Raw genomic sequence first — 17857 nt, forward strand, 5'->3', positions numbered from 1 at the left:
TCTATGTAATATTTTTATATTTATTTTGAAAAAAAAAAAAAGAGATCACTTCAATCACTCTATTTCTCTCCTCTTCTCTTTATGCATTCATTCATTGTAAAAGCTATTTTGGTCATTTGTCAAATTATCATTTAAATTTTATGCTACATTTAGTGTAATTATTTTATACTATACTAATTTATAACTAAACAGTATAATAACTTATACCGGTATAAGTTCTCTTATGATAGTATAAAAAATTAAAATAACTATACCAGTGCTGAACTTATTCCACAAATAAGCAGAGCTGAAGGGTTTAAGGGGCGATGAATAATAAATCACTATTGTAGCTTGGTAAAGGAGAAGATATATATGTATATATATATATAATTTAGGATTATATATTGTGACTTAACTCACTTGTCAAATTATGAATTAGAGATTCTTTAATTGTCCATTAATTTGCATGAGAGACAAGTTAGAAACTAAAGAACAATCATCTATATATTAAGAAGCACAAGCTTGTATACATCTCTCTCTATCTACAAATCCATCCCTGAAATCTAATTAACAACCAAATGGAAAAAAAAAAGTAGCAATAATAAAAACCTCCACACCCAGAACTAATAAGTCCTTAATAATTAATTAGTAAGAAAAATTAACATGAGGGGAAGTAAAAGAGGAGGAGGAGGAGAAATCCGCAAGGCCTTGGAAGAATTCATCCTCCTCCCCGTCTTCCAGACCATTCAAGAAGCCTCCAGACACCCACTCCACTCTCCTCACCTCATCCTCCTCGCCACCTTTGACTTTCTCATCAAGAGCATCGGCGGCACGCGGCGGCGACCTCTTCTTGCCTGAGATGCTCTCGGCGGGCTTGCCGGTGAGGCGCTGCACGAGGTGGCGGAAGTTGTCGATGTCGGTATGGATGATCTCCGGCGCAAAGATGTGGACTATTCGTATCTTGGGCTTCGACATCTTGGCTATTTCGTGCGAATCTTTGTGCAAAGCTCTTGGGAGGGTTGCTCCTCTTGCCATTAATTTGATACTAGTAGTAGTAGTAGTAGTAGTAGTAGATTGAGAGAAAAGAGGAGAGGAGGGGAGGGGGATTATATAGAGAGAAGGGGAGGAAGAAGGAAGAAGGAAGAAGGAAGAAGAAGATTAGCACGTGTTAGTATAAGTTTCTAATTTTCTTTTGTGTCTCCTCTGCAAGTAGCATCCATGAGATGAGACCTTAAATCCAAGTCCACTTGTCCTTTTCTTAATTAATTAAGAAAAGGAGAGGAGAGGGATTTTTCATCCTAATCTTTGGCAATAAGGAAGACTCTCTTATTATATTATTTAAAAATTTATATTTATATTTATAGCCTCTTAAAAAGTCCTCTCCTCTCCTCTCCTCTGCCGTGTGTCCTCTGTGAATGAATTGGCTTACCCTTTTCCTAATTATTTGGAAATATTTAACGAATAAAATAGGGGGGAACTATCCTTATAAATAATAGGTTGCTTTATCCGATTACTTAAATGCGGTTTTAAGAAGATTAATTAACCAGTGATTGATTGTGATTGGCGGCTAAGGGACGTGGGTCCCAACTCCCAAAGAAAGAAGCAGAGATTTATTTTATATATATATATATATATATATAATATACCCATGCATGCTGACACGATTCTCGGAGCACATCTGAGATGCAGCCACGTTTCACCGAGAGCGGCAAAGGCTAACGTGCGCCAGAGGGGTAGGAGTCCGTACAAGTACAAGTACAAGTACAAGAGTAGATCTAGATTTTCTAAGGATTCATTTCATCCCATCTATTTTGTGTGGTTATAAATAATAAAGCTACAGACTTATTATTACCCACTTGCCCAAGTCAACATGATCTTTCTCTCTCTCTCTCTCTCTCTCTCTCTCTCTCTCTCTCTCTACATAATTTTATGGACATTATTGTCACTAAACTATATATATTTTATTTTATTTAATATTAAAACAGAGGAAAGAAGACTTTAATAGCATAATTGGCATGGATCAATAAATTGGTGCAATTTGGGGTCAAGACATATTAATGTAGAAAATTATATATTAATTAGCAGATGAGCAACTACTACTGCCTTGATATTTTCTTGCAACCAATTGGTGACATCTCCCACTTGATCATTTATATATATATATATATATAATTGATAGTGATGCCAACACATTGTTGTTGGTGATTGTTCAAACCTCGTGTGTTGCAATACTGAAGTGCACAATTAAATTTGATAGACTTTATTAGAAGGACATCACCATTTTAATACTCATTAAATCAAGCTATGAGAGTTACTCATCCAACCACTACTATATGGAAAGGAAGAACTCTTTGGACTCTAGAATAAACCTTATATAAAGGTAGAAGCATTAGCCCTTTATTTTAGTACATTACAAAGATCTTTTCTTTTTAGAGATGTCACTCTTTGAGTAATATGAACCTAAAACTCAACCAGAAGGTAACTACACTAGTGGCTCGCTGGCTTTATTACTTGCAACAGATCTCTTTATTATCAGATTTTGGTTTGGCTTGATATCTGGCTTCAACTTTGGGTATGTTGATGTTTGATGGACAGTAGGTTGTTGAAACTTATCAATCCTTTTCAAGTCACCTTATCTTTTCATTTGAATCGCTCTGCTCAACAATTCTCGCAGATAGTTGTTATCACATCAGATCTCATGTTTGAAATCCTTGATGTTGTAATAGACTTGGTTATGTGAATTTGTGATTACAACATGAATGTATTAATTTTCTCCTAGTAATTATTGTATTCCTCTTAGCTGATGCTTCTAGAGATTTGCTTCATGATCAAGTTCTGATTGAGGAAGGACCTTTTTCTTGCAGCTTGTGGGTGGGGTAGACATGATGCAGCAAGCAACATCTCTTGGGAAGCGTCCTCATATAGTGGTAATAATTTATTGATGTTCTCGTTCACAATACCCAATTTGTCAAAAAAAAAATTCCACCGTACTTTAATTGTAAATTCTGAATTGTGCTTTGAATCTATAAATGGATGAGTGAAGAGAGAATTCTAGGAAGTGGAAGCCATAATTTTCTCTTATCTCCAGCATTAACTATTATTCTAGAACCAATTTTGTCTCTCTTTTCTGCAAAGTTGGATAATTCTGGTTGGAAATATGTGTTTTTGTCTTGTTAACATAGTATGAAATTTCACATTGATCTTTGATAGTCAATTCGATTGTGGTGAACATGGTGATAGTTCTCTATTTCATTTTCTCTTTTACTATAGTTGCACTAACTTTTTTCCCCTTTTGTAATGTATGTCACTGCCTATTGGTCCTTCAAACATCATCTTTTATGCCTATGATAGACGGTGAAGGAATGGTTTTTTTATGTGTTTCTCACACAGAGAAATTACTAGTGACATCGATGCTACATATTTATTACTTATTACAATACCTTAATTAGCTTGAGTATTAGTTTATTGCTAGTCCTTTTACTTTCAACTGTGGCATGAATGCTGACGAGATTTAAAAGTGGCGTTGCATCATGCTATGATAAATATTTCCTATCCTTGTACTATTTCCTTGGATGGACATTCTAGCTAGGGCGGTGTGAGAACATGCACATGTTTCAATTGACATTTTGCCTTATCTTTATTGAATTGTAGGTTGCTACTCCTGGGCGTCTCTTGGACGTTAAAATACTTGGTAAAATTTAGTTTGTTGGTCTGATGTATAACATTCTTGAATTGCATCATCATGAAGCCATGCTACTCTGAATATTGTATATAGTTTCATGTCAAAACATTTTTTGCATTTCATTTTCTTTTTATCTTTTTCTTTGTTTTATGGCTTGCGTTCTTATGCATACTATTCATAGGGAAATAAAGAATACAGAGGGCCCAAGTCACAGGATTCTCACTACCATAATTCAACTTGAGCTAGTTTATTTACTGCGAGATATTGATTTGAAATTTAGTACGACTGGGAACACTTCCTAAATGAAGAAAATCCATGCCTCAACCATCACCCTGCCATGTCTGTGTCAATCGCAGGAATAACATCGACGAATACAGCGGTTCTAATTCCTATTGCAACAATCGCAGAACCAATAAGGTAAAGCTAATCATAGCCCAGCGTTATACTCAAACAGCATCTACTGTTTCGAACCTTCAGTAGTAGGCTGATAGATAGCATGCCTTTCATGGTATCAAGCAAATAAGCAACAGGACATAAATCACAGACGTCCACCACTCTAGAAAGTAGAATCCATCCAATGAGGCATGCAAGTAATGCATAGGATCAGTAATAGAGTGTCTTGTCATTCATATCAGGCTTCAATGGCGAAGAAATAAGTCAACGTTCATGGTGTATTTCAGGAACTAATCAACTAAATCACCACTAGAATATCATATGGTGATGGGTGGCGACATCCTTACACTGAAATTAACCTACATTTTCTACAGACGGCTACATCTAAGCTGTCTAATATGTCAAATATCTCCAGTATTTTCCAAACTGAAATTAGCAGCAACAGTAATACTTCAGTCTGATGACAAGGTACATGTAAGAGCACCACCTGTTGAAACAAATAAACGGACGTCAAGCAAATTTCTGCAAAATATTGATGGATGTGCCATTTCAATAACATTCTGGTCACTGGGAAAACTATAAACAGAACTAATTTTAACACTAGTTAGTGAAGTGCTATGAGAGAATAAGATTTACACAGCCTGCAGTTTGCACCAGTGCACCATCCCAAACTTTCTGATATGTATCACTTTTCTTCATTGCAAAATGAGGTTATGATTCCGATGACTCGAAAGGTGCACGTACAAACAGCTGACCATGCAGGGTAACCACGGCTGAAGTTTGATGCGGATCAATGCGTGATGGTAGAGTGATGACCTGCAGAGGATGTCCAGCTTTTGTTTTTCACTATGTACTAAAGCAATAAAATGTTTTCTGGATGTACTTCAAGTTTAACCTTCTTGAAGGGGGTGACACCCCAAGGATTGTCTGGCTGCTCTGGCTCCCCAGAAATAATTAAACGACCAGCTGGATCTGACTGCACTTGTACCTGAGTTCATCCCTAAATTAGTTCAACAAATATCCATAAAGCAAATATTGTAGGATCTATCTTGCCACGCACTCGCAAAATTGGACTTATCTTTCTAAAAAATAAATAATGCAAAAGAAAAGCTACCTACTAATACAAAGATTGCAGAACATATCATCTACCTCTTCGCGCAAAAGTCCAGGAACTAAAGCGTAGACCTCATAGCAATCTTTCTGCAAATAAAACACAAATTTCCCTGTGAAAACGCTACCCATATTCCTGCTGCTAAAATTGTAATAATCCAAAATTACAGTCATCACGTAATAGACAACTTCTATAAATACAGATGAGAATAAAATCTAGTTACTTGAATACAAAAAACTTACAGTTGTCCGCACATTTATTTTCACCCAATCAGCAGGAACCCCGGCATCAACAACCATTATATCCACTCTGCCAATAAGCAATACTTAGCAATTCTTTTCATCGTTCCAGAATAATGACAGAATTCCAGGAAAATTAAAGTGTGCAAGAAAGCTCATAGTGACAGAGGAGCTTCTTGTGCAAAGCTTCATAGGTTTCACTTCTAACATAAAAAATGTCACACAAAAAAGGGATAAAAGGAATATAAACAAATATGAGGTGAGCTTAACTGTGGCTTATCAAGTCTTGATCGTGCAACTTTCTCAGTATGTTCCAGGCTAGACGGTTTTTTCCTCTTAAGTGAAGCTAAAAAGAAAAAAAAATTTAAGTATTTGGGGGTAAAGAATGTTCATCAGTTGCCAAGCTTTAAAACATACCAAAGCTCTTCAGGTGTTTATCACGCTTCAAAAGAGAAGCCGAGCTTTTATCCTAACCAAAAAAGGTTACTTAGTAGTTAGTACATATGGACAAACTATAGTGTGTTTAGATAAGCTTTGACAACCTAACAAGCAGTTACAAACCTTAATTATCGGATCCCCAACCTCACCATTGCACAGTAGACGCTGAGAATGCCATCCCTGCATAGCACGGGCAGCAGCATCTCTTCTAGCTCTACCAGAGCCAGACGATTGTATTCCACCTACCTGCAAAATAGGATGTTGAGTCACAGTTGTATTCACACACTTTCCAGCAAATATGGCCAACTGCTTTAAGCTAGCTTCGGCTTCGATTTATTAACCTATAAATGGACAGTCTCATCAGCAGCATTATTATCATTTATCAATTATTGACTTCCCGAAGTCATAACATGATTCAAACTTGGTCGAACCAGAAAGAAAGCTAGCAGGGCAAGCTTTCTTTAGATATGCAAAGACTGCCCCATCTTTTGCTCCTGGAGTTACTCTATAAGTAAATCTGAAAAATCCTGTGTGGACACTGTCTAGTATGCAAAACACTTCAAGATCCAAAAGTACTGCTATGCAAATATGCATGGATTCATTTCAGACATGATGTGATATCAAAAAAATAACGAATTAACCCTCATATGAAGAAGGTTTAATACATGAAAAGAGCGAAATCTCAAGATCATGAAAAACTTCCAGTCCAGATAATAAGAGGTGAATTTATCAAGAGCCATATTATCTTCCAGACTCACTCTACACGAACTACAAAAAGAATAAAAAGTGACCAAACAGCTAAATTTGTCTCCCCAGTTTACAATTTAAATTTTTTAATGGTGCACCTTATGGTTAGATATATTAGTGTAGTAATAGACCAGGTTAAATTTTAGTCAAATATGACATAATCCTTTTATTAGATCTTACATATCAAGACAAAGCATGTGTCTGCTCTCGAGGTATAAAAGCGGAAAAGGGTATTCTGAGGATGAATCTTCGATGCGAGATAATTGTCAAAATTTACTGAACTTGTCAACTCTGCATGCCAAAAGGTGCCATATTGATGATAACTTGATAAGGTAATGACCAGCAGAAAGAGAGGAGCACCAATACCATACAGAGACAGATCCAACCATTTATGCACCATGAAATACTGCTTGATGGACAAATGAAGCACTAGGGAACACAGCTAGAGAAGATCCGCAAATAGCATTTATGCACCATGAAATGCTGCTTAATGGACAAATGAAGCACTATGGAAGATAGAGAAGATCTGCAAATGCAAGACACTCTATGGTATTGGAAGGTCGGGGCACATGCAAGGTTGAAATAACATTACTAGCTTACTCAAACAGTCTGATACGAGATAGTGAAGCAATTGTGAGAGTTGAGATAGCATGACAAAATACTACAACCATGAAGTGCTTGGTTGACAAGTATGACCATTCATCAAAATGCAACTACCAGCAGTTTGTATATAAGGATAATAAACAGATTGCTCATTCATCAATATGCAACTTCGGCAGCTAAGAAAGAACAAATACAAAGGTTGATACTCAGAGTGCCAAAGTTGAGTCACAAAAAGACAAAATGCAGAAAAGATAAACTATCTAGAAGCAAGACAAATATAGTTATTTATATAAAATATAAGGACTAAAGCATATATAATAGAGAAAGGCTTTGAAAAATAAGGAACCCTCATAACAGTAAAGTTTCATAAAGAAAGAGATTAGGAGGTAGCATCATATAATGGCACAAATGCAGAATATATGTCATTGAACAAGAAGTCAAGAATGAAGAAAAAATACACCGAAAATAGTGGAAGGTACAGAATCAGAAGGTTTGCCTCTGATGAGAGCATGATATCTCAGAGGAAATTTCATAATCTTGACTACCTACCATTATATGTGCAAGAAGTTCTCTCCGTGCTACCACATTACAAATAAAATAACATCTGAAATCTTCAGAACAAAAAGTCTCACCTGACTATCAAGAACCATTGGGTCAGAGAGATTGGATACAGCCACCTGGAGCTCCCCAGTACGGATTTTATGTTTCTCATACTCAAGGAGTGCCTGCAGGATAAAAGAGCAAACGCTCAATCCCATATAAATCCCACAAAAAACAACAAGATCAATACTAGAACCAGAAAGAAATGAAAAGAAACCAATCAACAAGAGCTAAAGCCGATTAACCAGTGCCATATGATTCATATATTCTGATAAGTTTTTACAGATACCTGAGAATTTATCTCAGATAGCTGCACAAGAGATTTCATGGTAAACCAATAGTAGTAAAACAAGATAAAAAGATAGATAACTTTCATAGGTGGATACGTAACTAATCAACTATAGTCCTATTCAAGAATACATTCTGCAAGACATCAAAAAAGATATAGTCATAGCTGTGAGAAGTCATAGGAAAGACTCATAATTAGTTCAGAACCTACGTCCACATAAAATAGCTAGTAAACAATTTAACAAATTTCGATACACTGTACCTGGTAACTTTCTTTCATTTCAGAATATGGAAGGTCTGACCCCAATGAATATCTAATAAAGAGAGACACAAGTCCATTGTGCTAGTAGAATAGGAGTTGAAAGAAAAATGACAAGGAGGATTGTTCCACATGCTAAAATTTTCTAGTTTATTTGGATTTATCTTTTATTGTACAAGCTATAAATTACTGTGCTCTACAAATACTTTCAGTTTCTTATATAACCAAAAAGGTTTAATACTTCTACTGCAGCATTACAAGTTGGTAAAATATGTTGATGTAGAAAAAAAAGGAGATATGATACTTTTCCTACCAAATTACAATAAATACTTTTCTCTTTTCTTATTACCATATACCATATCTGAAAATTTAGTTGAATTTTAAAATTTAGAAGCAAATGCATCACCAGTAGGTTTTGGTTAAACATCCGAGAACTAACATACAACAAGATTGTTGAACATCAGAAAATCGACATAATTGAAAACTTGAAATCTATGGTGGATTATCCTTTGTACAACTAAAGCATGATCTCATGCACAAGAAACAAGTAATATAGATGATGTTAGTATAGTGAAATACTTGTGATACTGAAGGTAGAGATCACATTAAGCATTTAGCAAGTAACTCAGACAGTCCAACCATTACCTTCTCGTAGAAACCTCGAAATGTCCAAGACACAGTCGTACAGGTCCTGCACACAAACAACGACATCAATGTCAGCCTTTTAGTACAAGTGGTTCAAGCTAATATTTCACCATATTTTGATCCACAACAAAGAGACTTCTAATCTAATCGTCCAGAGATCATGATCACATACTTCAACCATTAATAACGGCCTTTAAAGCGAGCAAATAACTGTTTCTACCCACTGGTCGGTTTAATGATTCCTGATAACTACTCAATTATATAAGATATATTGGTAGAATTATATAGATTATCTCACAATGAACTTATAAGCATACCACTGTAACCACAAGATAGTCAATTAGAAATTTCAATCAAATGATCTGATCCACAAAAAATGATTTTTCTCCATGACCAACAACCAACATCACCTTGGTGATTAGATGTCTAAATGTCATCTGTTTTTCTTAGATAGTCATAGTCCTTAGTCTCTACAAGTAATTTGCTAGTAAAGATGGTTGTGCAGCTTCACAAAAGTTACAAAGGGGCTAATCAAACTCTTTCCTATTTCAAACTTGACTATATTTTTGAAATAGAAGAATTGCATCTTGACACCAAACTGAAAGTGAAATAGACTATAAATTACCAAGAACTGAATCAACTGACCTATGTGTTTAGTCTCATTTGGAATCTGAAATTATCAAATTAACCATTGTTTTCAAATTGCTCTGAAAGATAATGACGTACTGGTACCGAACCCAACTTATGTTTTTAAAATTTGAATTGCTTCTTCAAATTTTCAGTTCAAAGTGCTAAATATGCAAAATGGTAAATCTAACTTTTCCATATCAATGATATTAATTTTAGAAACAACTAACCAGTAAAACAGTGGATATACCAATTCCAACAAATAATGATATCACAGGTATTTGTAGCAAATTCAATGTATATTTCAAATATGGCTTTGGTTTAAATCAAGGTTCTCAGTTTCGGTCGATCCCGAGTAGGATCGGCCAAAACGGATTGAGATCAGCTACGGCCGATCCCGACTGAAACTGGTAGGAACAGGTCGAATCCGACACCCACTTGCCTCCTTTTTTTCTCTCTTTCTCTTTTCTTTCCTCTTCTCTTTTTAACCAATCTCTTTCTCACCGGCAACAGATCTCTGGTGACCTCGACCTTCGGCCACCTAAGGTGAGTTTTTCTTTTTTCAGTTTCTAATTCCTTTATTTTTCGTTTTCTTTTTCCCAGGCATCATTATTTATAAACTTATGATGATTATGAGAATGAAGAGTATAAAAATTTACGAGATTCAGCTCGGTATTCATGTTTTGAGTGAGTTAATATATTTTTAAAATTTTTAGACTTCATATGTGAGTAATTTTTGTTTTCTTATTTTTCTGTCATTTTTTATAAATTTTTCTGTATTTTTAAATAATATTTAGAATTATATATAATTAAAAAATAGTTCGATCCGATACGAACGGTCGATACGTATCGTTTTTCCGGACGGCCGATACCGATCCTAATCCTGATATCGAGAACCTTGGTTTAAATAGCTCATGATAACAAATCAGCTAAATCTAGAGCAAATCATATTTGGAAAGTGATTCTAGTTTCCCTTTAGATCTAGAAAAGCCATATGTGCATAAAGTAATCTTTGAATTTTGACTGTTAGATGCAGTTTTGATCGTTCAAATCTACCACTGAATATGAATTACGTGAACATAGAGGCTTGAACTCTGAGAAACGAAAAAGAAAAACTATGTTATAATAGCCAAACTCTTACTTTGGAGGCCTGAAAGACTCTCCCACTTGACGCCATAGTTTGCACGATGTTACCTAGAGATACAAATTGAAAGTCAACTAAGTTAGAAAAGTAATCACCTACAAGACTAAAGTAGCAGATGAAGTACAGATATATGGCCACCAATACCGATTAAAAGATGTAAATGAAATATTGTGATGGCATTTCTTTCTCATATTTCAAAAGAATAGAAACATGATGCTGCTCTTTAATAGGATATGTAACATATGCATGAACAATGGTGAAAAGAATGATCAGGTTGCAAATTCTTTAGAACTCTAGAGCTAGCAATTGCAGCTCGATGGAATGAGAGTTTCAGATAAGTTATATGCATATAAACCATTGCATATCACATGATCTACATATCCTTCCACGGCCATCTAGAGGTGGGCAGGCATGGAATGGCATGTAGTGCATTAACTAGTATCTGCGCTCCTAAAGGCATGTAGCACACTAACTCACATTGCTCTAAAATAGTGAACTAAACAAAAGCACACCTACCTGGTCATAACCACCCAATCTAGTCACTTGTCTCCATAACCTGGAAGGGCATAAATTCAGCAATGCTTGTGTATCAGCATAAACTTGCACATGATTCCTCTGGAACATATGATCTAAGTTAGAAACCACTTACTTGAGGCAATTCAGCCCTTCGCCATAGAACTTTGGTGGCTTGAACTCCATACTCCTCTCCTTAAAGAAATTCTCCAGCTCCTTCATAAAAGCAGTCTGTTCTTCCTCACTTCCAGAGTCATCACCATCCAAGAAATGGTCGAATCTATACGATTGGTTAGAGACCTCTAAATGTGCTGGCTGAGCTCCGCCATATTCTTCCTGCTTCAAAGGTGTCTCATCACAGTGATTATCTTCTGACTGATGATCATCCTTCACATCCATCTCGTGTGAACTCCTTCCATTCTCCACTTGAGCATTGACCAGCTCACTTTCCTCTCCAATCTTCACATTGGAAGAACTATTCAAGTTGGGATCAGAATTCTCTGTCTTCTCCACTGCAACAGGATCTTGACCATCCGTTTGTGATCCACTGGGGTTGGGAGCGGAACAATTCTCTGTCTGATCCATCATAACAGTCACTTGGCCATCATTTTTCAATCCACCTGGGTTGGGAGCCAAACAATCCTCTGTCTGCTTGACCTCCACAGTTTCTTGGCCATCATTTTGCAATCCATCTGGGTAGGGACCAGAGCAATTCGCTGCCTGCTCCATTGCAGTAATAGATTTGCCATCACTTTGTGTTCCATTGGGGATGGGATTAGAAGAATCCTCTGTCTTCTCCAATGCAACAACAATTTGGCCATCATTTTGCGATACGATGGGGTTGGGAACGGAATGATCTGCTGTATGCTCCATCGAGACAGGATCCTGGCCATCGGTTTGTGACCCATTGGGTTTAATTTCAGAACGATTCTCCTCCTCGCCTGTCGCAACAGTGTCTCGGCCATCATTCTGGGATTCCAAGGCAGGGGCAATATCCTTGTCGGCTCCTTCAGAAGAAGCTAGTGCCACAGAATTCTCCACCAACTCGGAGCTCCCAGTGACACTAATTTCTGCACAGGACTGAGAGTTCTGCCCATTGACAGGGTTCTCAATCAGTGATTGGAGGGCCTCACCTCCAACTTCCCTATCAATCTTCTCATCAACGGGGAATTCTTTCTCCGGCTCACTCATCGAGACCACTAATCTCGTCCACAACTCGAATCAAGAAAAACCAACTCTCGAGATAGAATAAATTAGCGTAAAAACGAAATTTCTGCGGAAAGAAAACAAGCAAACCCCTAAAGTTCCTCAATTGAAAAAAAAAAAATTATCCATATATTAACGGAAAACAGTAATAAGACGAACTCACCGTCTTTGATTGAGATGAAATCCTAGCTTCACCTCCCAGAGGGCCAAATCCTTTTCCCGAATGATTCACCCGACGAGGCCGAGTTCTTTAACCAAAAGACCAAACCCTAGATTTCGGAAGAGCCGAGGACAAAAGGAAAGACAAAAAAGCACACGCGCAAACCCACGTGGGCGCGTGAGATGTATTATGTAACATTGGCAAATAAGATCCTATATTTTAAATATATTGTAAACGAAATCCTCTCGTTTTATTATTTTATGTATAATAAATAGGTTAGCACTTTGTAAATGCTTGTCTATTCCAAATACTATTTTATATTTCCTAATTTCTTTTTTTTCCTTCAATATAGTTTTCGAGATTAAAATATATATTTTTGAATAAAAAGAGCAGTTAAACTGTCTACATTTTATCCGGGCCAAAGCGGTCCCCAAATTGATTAAAAATTATTTTTAAAAAAAAATTAAAAAAAAAAAACAAAGTCGCTTGGGCATATCCTTAGAGTCACTTTCTTAAAAATTAATTTCTTTAATTTCTTTCTCTATTAACTACTCCCTCCGCTCAGTTTGTATGATATTCCTCTGTCCATACGTATGTATTACTTAGAGATTAAATTTTAGTATTTTGAATCACTTTTGTAAAGAAAGAAAAAAGAGTTTTATTAATTATTATATAGCTAAATATAAGGTGTTATTTGTAATTTGCTCTATTTTCTAACAGAATTCAAAACGAACTCCGACCCGGTTCAGATGATTGGGTCGGATCAGATAAACAGCTTATCGGGTCCTACGACTAGTCTCCTACCTCCATTTAATCTTCTCTTCCTTTGTTATTCTTACTCCTCCTCCTCCAATGGCGACGCCGCCGCCCACCGTACCACTAGCTTCCCCGCCTCCGCCCACCGTACCACTAGCCTCCCCGCCTCCGCCGCCGCCGCCGCTTCCACCGCAATCCCCTCACACTCCATCGACTCCCGCCGTCAAAGCTGAGACACCAACCACCGCCCCCGCCGCTGCGCCATCTCGGTCACCTGAGCCCACCACCAACGCCTCCTCCTACACCATCACCATCCCCAGCTGCTCCGGTAGAACCCTAACCCTAACTATAACCCCATCATAAGACCTAATTACTCAACTTTCTTGTTCTTTTCTTCAATTTGTTAGGGTGGTTCTCTTGGGGCGAGATCCACGAGACAGAGAAGAGGCTTCTTCCCGAGTTTTTCAACGGGAAGTCGGCGTCGAAGAACCCTAGCGTGTACAAGTACTTCAGGGATTCGATCATTGGAAGGTTTAGGGCGAAGCCCTCGATTAAGCTCACTTTTACTGAGGCGAGGCGGGGGCTAATAGGTGATGTCGGTTCCATTAGGAGGGTGTTCGATTTTCTTGAGGAGTGGGGATTGATCAATTACACACCCGCGCCGAAGCCGAAGGAGAAGAAGGAGGCGGTGGCGGCGGCGGTGGAGAGGGGTGGAGAAAGGAAGGAGACTCCCAAGAAGCTTTGCACGAATTGCCTCTCGGTTTGCAGCCTTGCTTGCTTCACCACTGATAAGGTGCATGGTGACCACTTAAATTTCTCGCCTTCTATTTTGTTCTTATCAAATCAATGCTTGAGAACTTGATTTCTTGTAACTTTTATTGTTGCAAACTGCAAACTCAAATAGTGTGTCATTTTCCTTCTTCTTCTTCTTTTCTTTTGGGGAAAAAAGAGATCTTTTTGCTTGCCATACTGAAATTATATGACGTAGTAAATCTGTCGGCTAGTTTGACCAACAAAACTTGTCTTTATGAAAAACCTACTTTAAAGTTCACAGAAGAGAAGAGTTGACGTGCAAAGTAGCAGTAAAATCATTTAATATCTAGTCCTGGAGTATTGTCGTAAATGAAGATTAAGTTGCTTCTGTTCTTGTTTATGCATTTGATTTTTGCTTGGTCGTTTGATATAATTCTTGCCAAACTTTTGTTTGTAACCAGGCGGATATTACCCTCTGCGCGAGATGTTTTGTCCGTGGTAACTATCGGCCTGGCCTCAGTTCTACAGACTTCAAACGGGTTGATATCACTGAAGAAATAAAGACGGATTGGACTGACAAAGAGACTCTTCACCTACTTGAGGCCATTTTACAATATGGTGAAGATTGGAAGAAGGTGGCTGAACACGTTGGTAGCAGATCTGAGAAAGATTGCATTGCCAGGTTCATCAAGTTACCATTTGGAGAGCAATTCCTGAGGCCTTCAGAAGATGGGGAAGATGGTAGGATTTACCAGAATAATGATCATGGCACTGCTGGACCTGGAGGAGAGCCTTCAAAACGAAGACGTCTTACTCCGCTGGCTGATGCAACAAACCCAATCATGGCTCAGGTTTGGACTTCAGTTCTGTTTGCAGACAAGAAATCGTCATTAATCTGAAACATTCTATTTATTTTTTGATAATTAGCAGGTGCCTAGAGATATTATTTTGTTGTTTCATCTAGTCATCTTCATCATGTCCCATTTTATTTTTGTGGTTTTATAGTTTTTATTTATTTCTGCTTTCTTGTTAAACTTTTGCTTCTTAATTATTCAATCTTGAAGAGAATACATCCAATGCACTAGCCTCTTTGTTGCCTTTTGTCTGTGTGCTTGTATGTGTGTGGCCGAGTTTATATATATATACACTTGTATTCTGACATTTGTATCTGTATGAATTTTTTGTTTCTAAAAGGGGCTGACTTTGCCATATAAGCTATATCTTTATAGTTGGTGTGATGATTGACTTCTTTTTCATTTTTCTTCTTTCTTCTGCTATCTTTGTGTGAATGCATGTCTGTTTATGAAAAGAGCCTCCTAGGAATTTACTGGGCAGCATTGCGAAACAGTAGAATCACCTGAGTATTTATTTTTCTTTTTTTCTTCTTTGTTTGTTTGTCTGTTTTGCAATCCTCCCTCCTTGATTGAAATGACTAACTACGGTGTTCCAAAGAAGAATCTTCATTGCCTGTGGCTCATACTTGTGGCCTGCAGTATCTGCACCCGGATACTTTCCTTATCCTCCAATAACTGTGCTGGTTTGCTTTTCTAAATGATGCCTTAATTTTCTACTCCTTTTTTCTCATCAATTTTTTTTACAACCTTGTGTATTAACAAACTGGTGGCTTTTAACTGAGTATATCTTTGCGGCATATACCAGATTGATAAATTTTAGAACATTTTAGTAACTGCCTAAGGAACAAGTTTTGTTCATCTCATCATTCATTTCCTTTACGGCTATGCACTTGCCCTGTACCTTGGTTCTGGTTCTGGCCAAAAGATCCAGTAAACTTAAGATTTTTCCTGTAACTCAAATTTGTATTGAAAGACTTGATTCAACTGTGAAGAGGTCTGGTCATACTATATGAATTGTATCTATTATTGGACTGTTATGTGTTTTTTTAGAACATGATTGGTGTTAAACTTATCATGAAACAATGTCGAATTTAAAGAGATATATGTAGATGCTGACATACTAGACCCTGTCAGGCTGTGTTATACACTTAATAGTTAATACTACTTTGTGTCTCATCAAGGTTGAGCCATAGATTAAGCTTTGATGCACTTTTTACTTTCATGTCTTTACTTGATAGCAGTTATGTTTTCTCAGGTTGCTTTCTTATCTGCCATTGTGGGCTCGGATGTTGCTGAAGCTGCAGCTCAATCTGCCATTTCTGCATTATGTGAGGTTGAGATAAGCAGTACCAAGATTGAGGCTTCAGGGAACGAAGGTATGAATGTCTAGGTATATATGCATGACCGAAGTCAGAGACAGAAACCATTTAACGCACCTTGGGTTCTGAAACAAATTTATTCCAAGATGAAAAGTAAAAGTACTTTGTCCGAAACACTTTGGGTTAAGTGTTTTATAATCCCAAGGCATAACCATGGGCTAGAAGAGTGTTGAAACTTTTCTAAAAGCCTTAACATAAATGTTATATTCGGACTCAATACATATATTGACACACACACGCGCGCGTGCGCAGACACTTAGTCGGTTAGTCCAACTCAGATGTCTTATAGAAGCTGTAACTGGATTAAAATTTTCTGACTCCATGACTGGATGGATAAAGCATACTTTATGCAATTTTGTTTCCTCTAGAGGTCTTTAGCTATCTATTTACCAAAAAATTTCTTTTTACTAAATCATTTTCTTTGGTAGAACAGAAGAATCTTCTGCAAATGGTCAACCTGTTGCAGAACTACTCAAGGAGGCTACTGCAAGGGCACAATCGCAGCTTGAAAAGGAATGTCAGGATGTGGAGCAGTCTTTATCAGATATCGTGGAAGTCCAGGTAAATTGAATTGGATAACTGTTGTGATTTCCTTCTGAATCTGATCATCCTTGACTCCTCGTTTCTCTGAAAAATGCCCCAATTGAAACTTTGCATGCACATGTGCAGATGAAAGAAATCCAGGATAAGATTGTACATTTCGAGAAATTGGAGTCCCTGATGGAGAAAGAGTGGCTGCAACTACGTTATTTGAGGGATTCCCTCTTTGCTGATCAGCTAAATTTAGTGCAGCATCAACGTAGAGCTCAATTAGTGGCTACAGAAATGAGAGATGAGAAGTTTAGACCCACTAAAGAAGTAAACTGAGTGAGTCTGCTTTTATTAGAGGATATGCAACGCAAGGCAATTATGGGGTCATGCTTCTTCTTCCTTGCGTCTTGTAACACAGTTCTAAGTAACCATTTAGGGTTCTGATATAGTGATATTGATTTCTTAGCTGCATCAAGTGTTGTATGAGTAGCATTTTCCTTTTGTCACACATTCTTGTATATTAATTTCACTAATTTTTTTTTCTTCTAGAATCGAAGCTCTAGTGTAAGATTTATTTCTTTTGTCTCCAAATCTTGTTATTGCTCTTTAGATGAAAGACCTATTATTAACCTTGAGGATCAGGTCCATGCTTCTTCTACACACGGTATTCATAACCATATACTATCTGTAATTAAATTTCAAACAAGCAAACAGCGCCTATGCCTTAGTTGTTGAGCCATCATATATACTAATCTCTTTTTCTTGATGGACTATTTTTTTATTTTATTTTTAGGTTAAATTTTTTTAAAATTAGTCATTGTACTTACGATTAATATGAAATCATTAATTTTTGGGTTAAATTTAATAGAGCGTACTAAAATACTCCGTAGTGTTTGTTGGATGCGTTTATATTATCAGTAGCCTTTTGCTGTCCCCTTGAGCTCTTTATA

General features: G+C 37.1%; 3 protein-coding genes across 6 annotated transcripts; 1 reads left to right on the top strand and 2 right to left on the bottom strand.

The window, feature by feature from the left end:
* Positions 1–624: 624 nt before the first annotated feature.
* Positions 625–954, bottom strand: LOC140793669 (VQ motif-containing protein 25-like). Its single transcript, XM_073145313.1, has one exon. The coding sequence runs from the start codon at positions 952–954 to the stop codon at positions 625–627; it is 330 nt and encodes a 109-aa protein (XP_073001414.1).
* A 3307-nt stretch (positions 955–4261) lies between these two features.
* LOC140793502 (AT-rich interactive domain-containing protein 3-like) lies at positions 4262–12836 on the bottom strand. 3 transcript variants are annotated; one of them, XR_012109975.1, is made up of 14 exons: positions 12638–12836; positions 11405–12541; positions 11272–11311; positions 10753–10805; positions 8985–9030; positions 7825–7917; positions 5966–6088; positions 5822–5873; positions 5675–5750; positions 5408–5474; positions 5204–5254; positions 4950–5042; positions 4691–4870; positions 4262–4541 (listed from the first exon to the last, which is right to left on the bottom strand). XR_012109975.1 is itself a non-coding variant. In XM_073145008.1 (13 exons), the coding sequence occupies exons 2-13, from the start codon at positions 12457–12459 to the stop codon at positions 4766–4768; spliced, it is 1854 nt and encodes a 617-aa protein (XP_073001109.1). In that variant the 5' UTR covers positions 12460–12541; positions 12638–12836; the 3' UTR covers positions 4262–4765. The 3 variants fall into 3 exon arrangements, 1 of the variants encoding a protein (XP_073001109.1); XR_012109976.1 differs by having other exon boundaries at positions 5169–5254; XM_073145008.1 differs by having other exon boundaries at positions 4262–4870.
* A 606-nt stretch (positions 12837–13442) lies between these two features.
* Positions 13443–17481, top strand: LOC140793503 (SWI/SNF complex subunit SWI3B). Of its 2 annotated transcripts, none has more exons than XM_073145010.1 (6): positions 13443–13718; positions 13798–14183; positions 14605–14994; positions 16253–16373; positions 16805–16937; positions 17046–17481. In XM_073145010.1, the coding sequence occupies exons 1-6, from the start codon at positions 13487–13489 to the stop codon at positions 17047–17049; spliced, it is 1266 nt and encodes a 421-aa protein (XP_073001111.1). In that variant the 5' UTR covers positions 13443–13486; the 3' UTR covers positions 17050–17481. The 2 variants fall into 2 exon arrangements, with proteins under 2 accessions (XP_073001111.1, XP_073001110.1); XM_073145009.1 differs by having other exon boundaries at positions 16810–16937.
* Positions 17482–17857: the final 376 nt, after the last annotated feature.

Source organism: Typha latifolia, chromosome 8, assembly GCF_019914945.1.
Source record: "Typha latifolia isolate L0001 chromosome 8, TyphaL0001v2, whole genome shotgun sequence".
In the NCBI taxonomy this organism is placed as follows: Eukaryota; Viridiplantae; Streptophyta; class Magnoliopsida; order Poales; family Typhaceae; genus Typha; species Typha latifolia.

Bases quoted from the DNA above. Each gene is read 5' to 3' on its own strand.
- LOC140793503 (XM_073145009.1), top strand. From the start codon at position 13,487: ATGGCGACGCCGCCGCCCACCGTACCACTAGCTTCCCCGCCTCCGCCC. The intron at 14,184-14,604 runs GTGCATGGTGAC...GTTTGTAACCAG, and splicing joins CTTGCTTCACCACTGATAAG to GCGGATATTACCCTCTGCGC. The intron at 14,995-16,252 runs GTTTGGACTTCA...ATGTTTTCTCAG, and splicing joins CAAACCCAATCATGGCTCAG to GTTGCTTTCTTATCTGCCAT.
- LOC140793669 (XM_073145313.1), bottom strand. From the start codon at position 954: ATGTCGAAGCCCAAGATACGAATAGTCCACATCTTTGCGCCGGAGATC.
- LOC140793502 (XM_073145008.1), bottom strand. From the start codon at position 12,459: ATGAGTGAGCCGGAGAAAGAATTCCCCGTTGATGAGAAGATTGATAGG. The intron at 10,806-11,271 runs GTAGGTGTGCTT...TTGTATCTCTAG, and splicing joins GATTGGGTGGTTATGACCAG to GTAACATCGTGCAAACTATG. The intron at 4,871-4,949 runs GTTAAACTTGAA...CATCCTCTGCAG, and splicing joins GTGTCACCCCCTTCAAGAAG to GTCATCACTCTACCATCACG.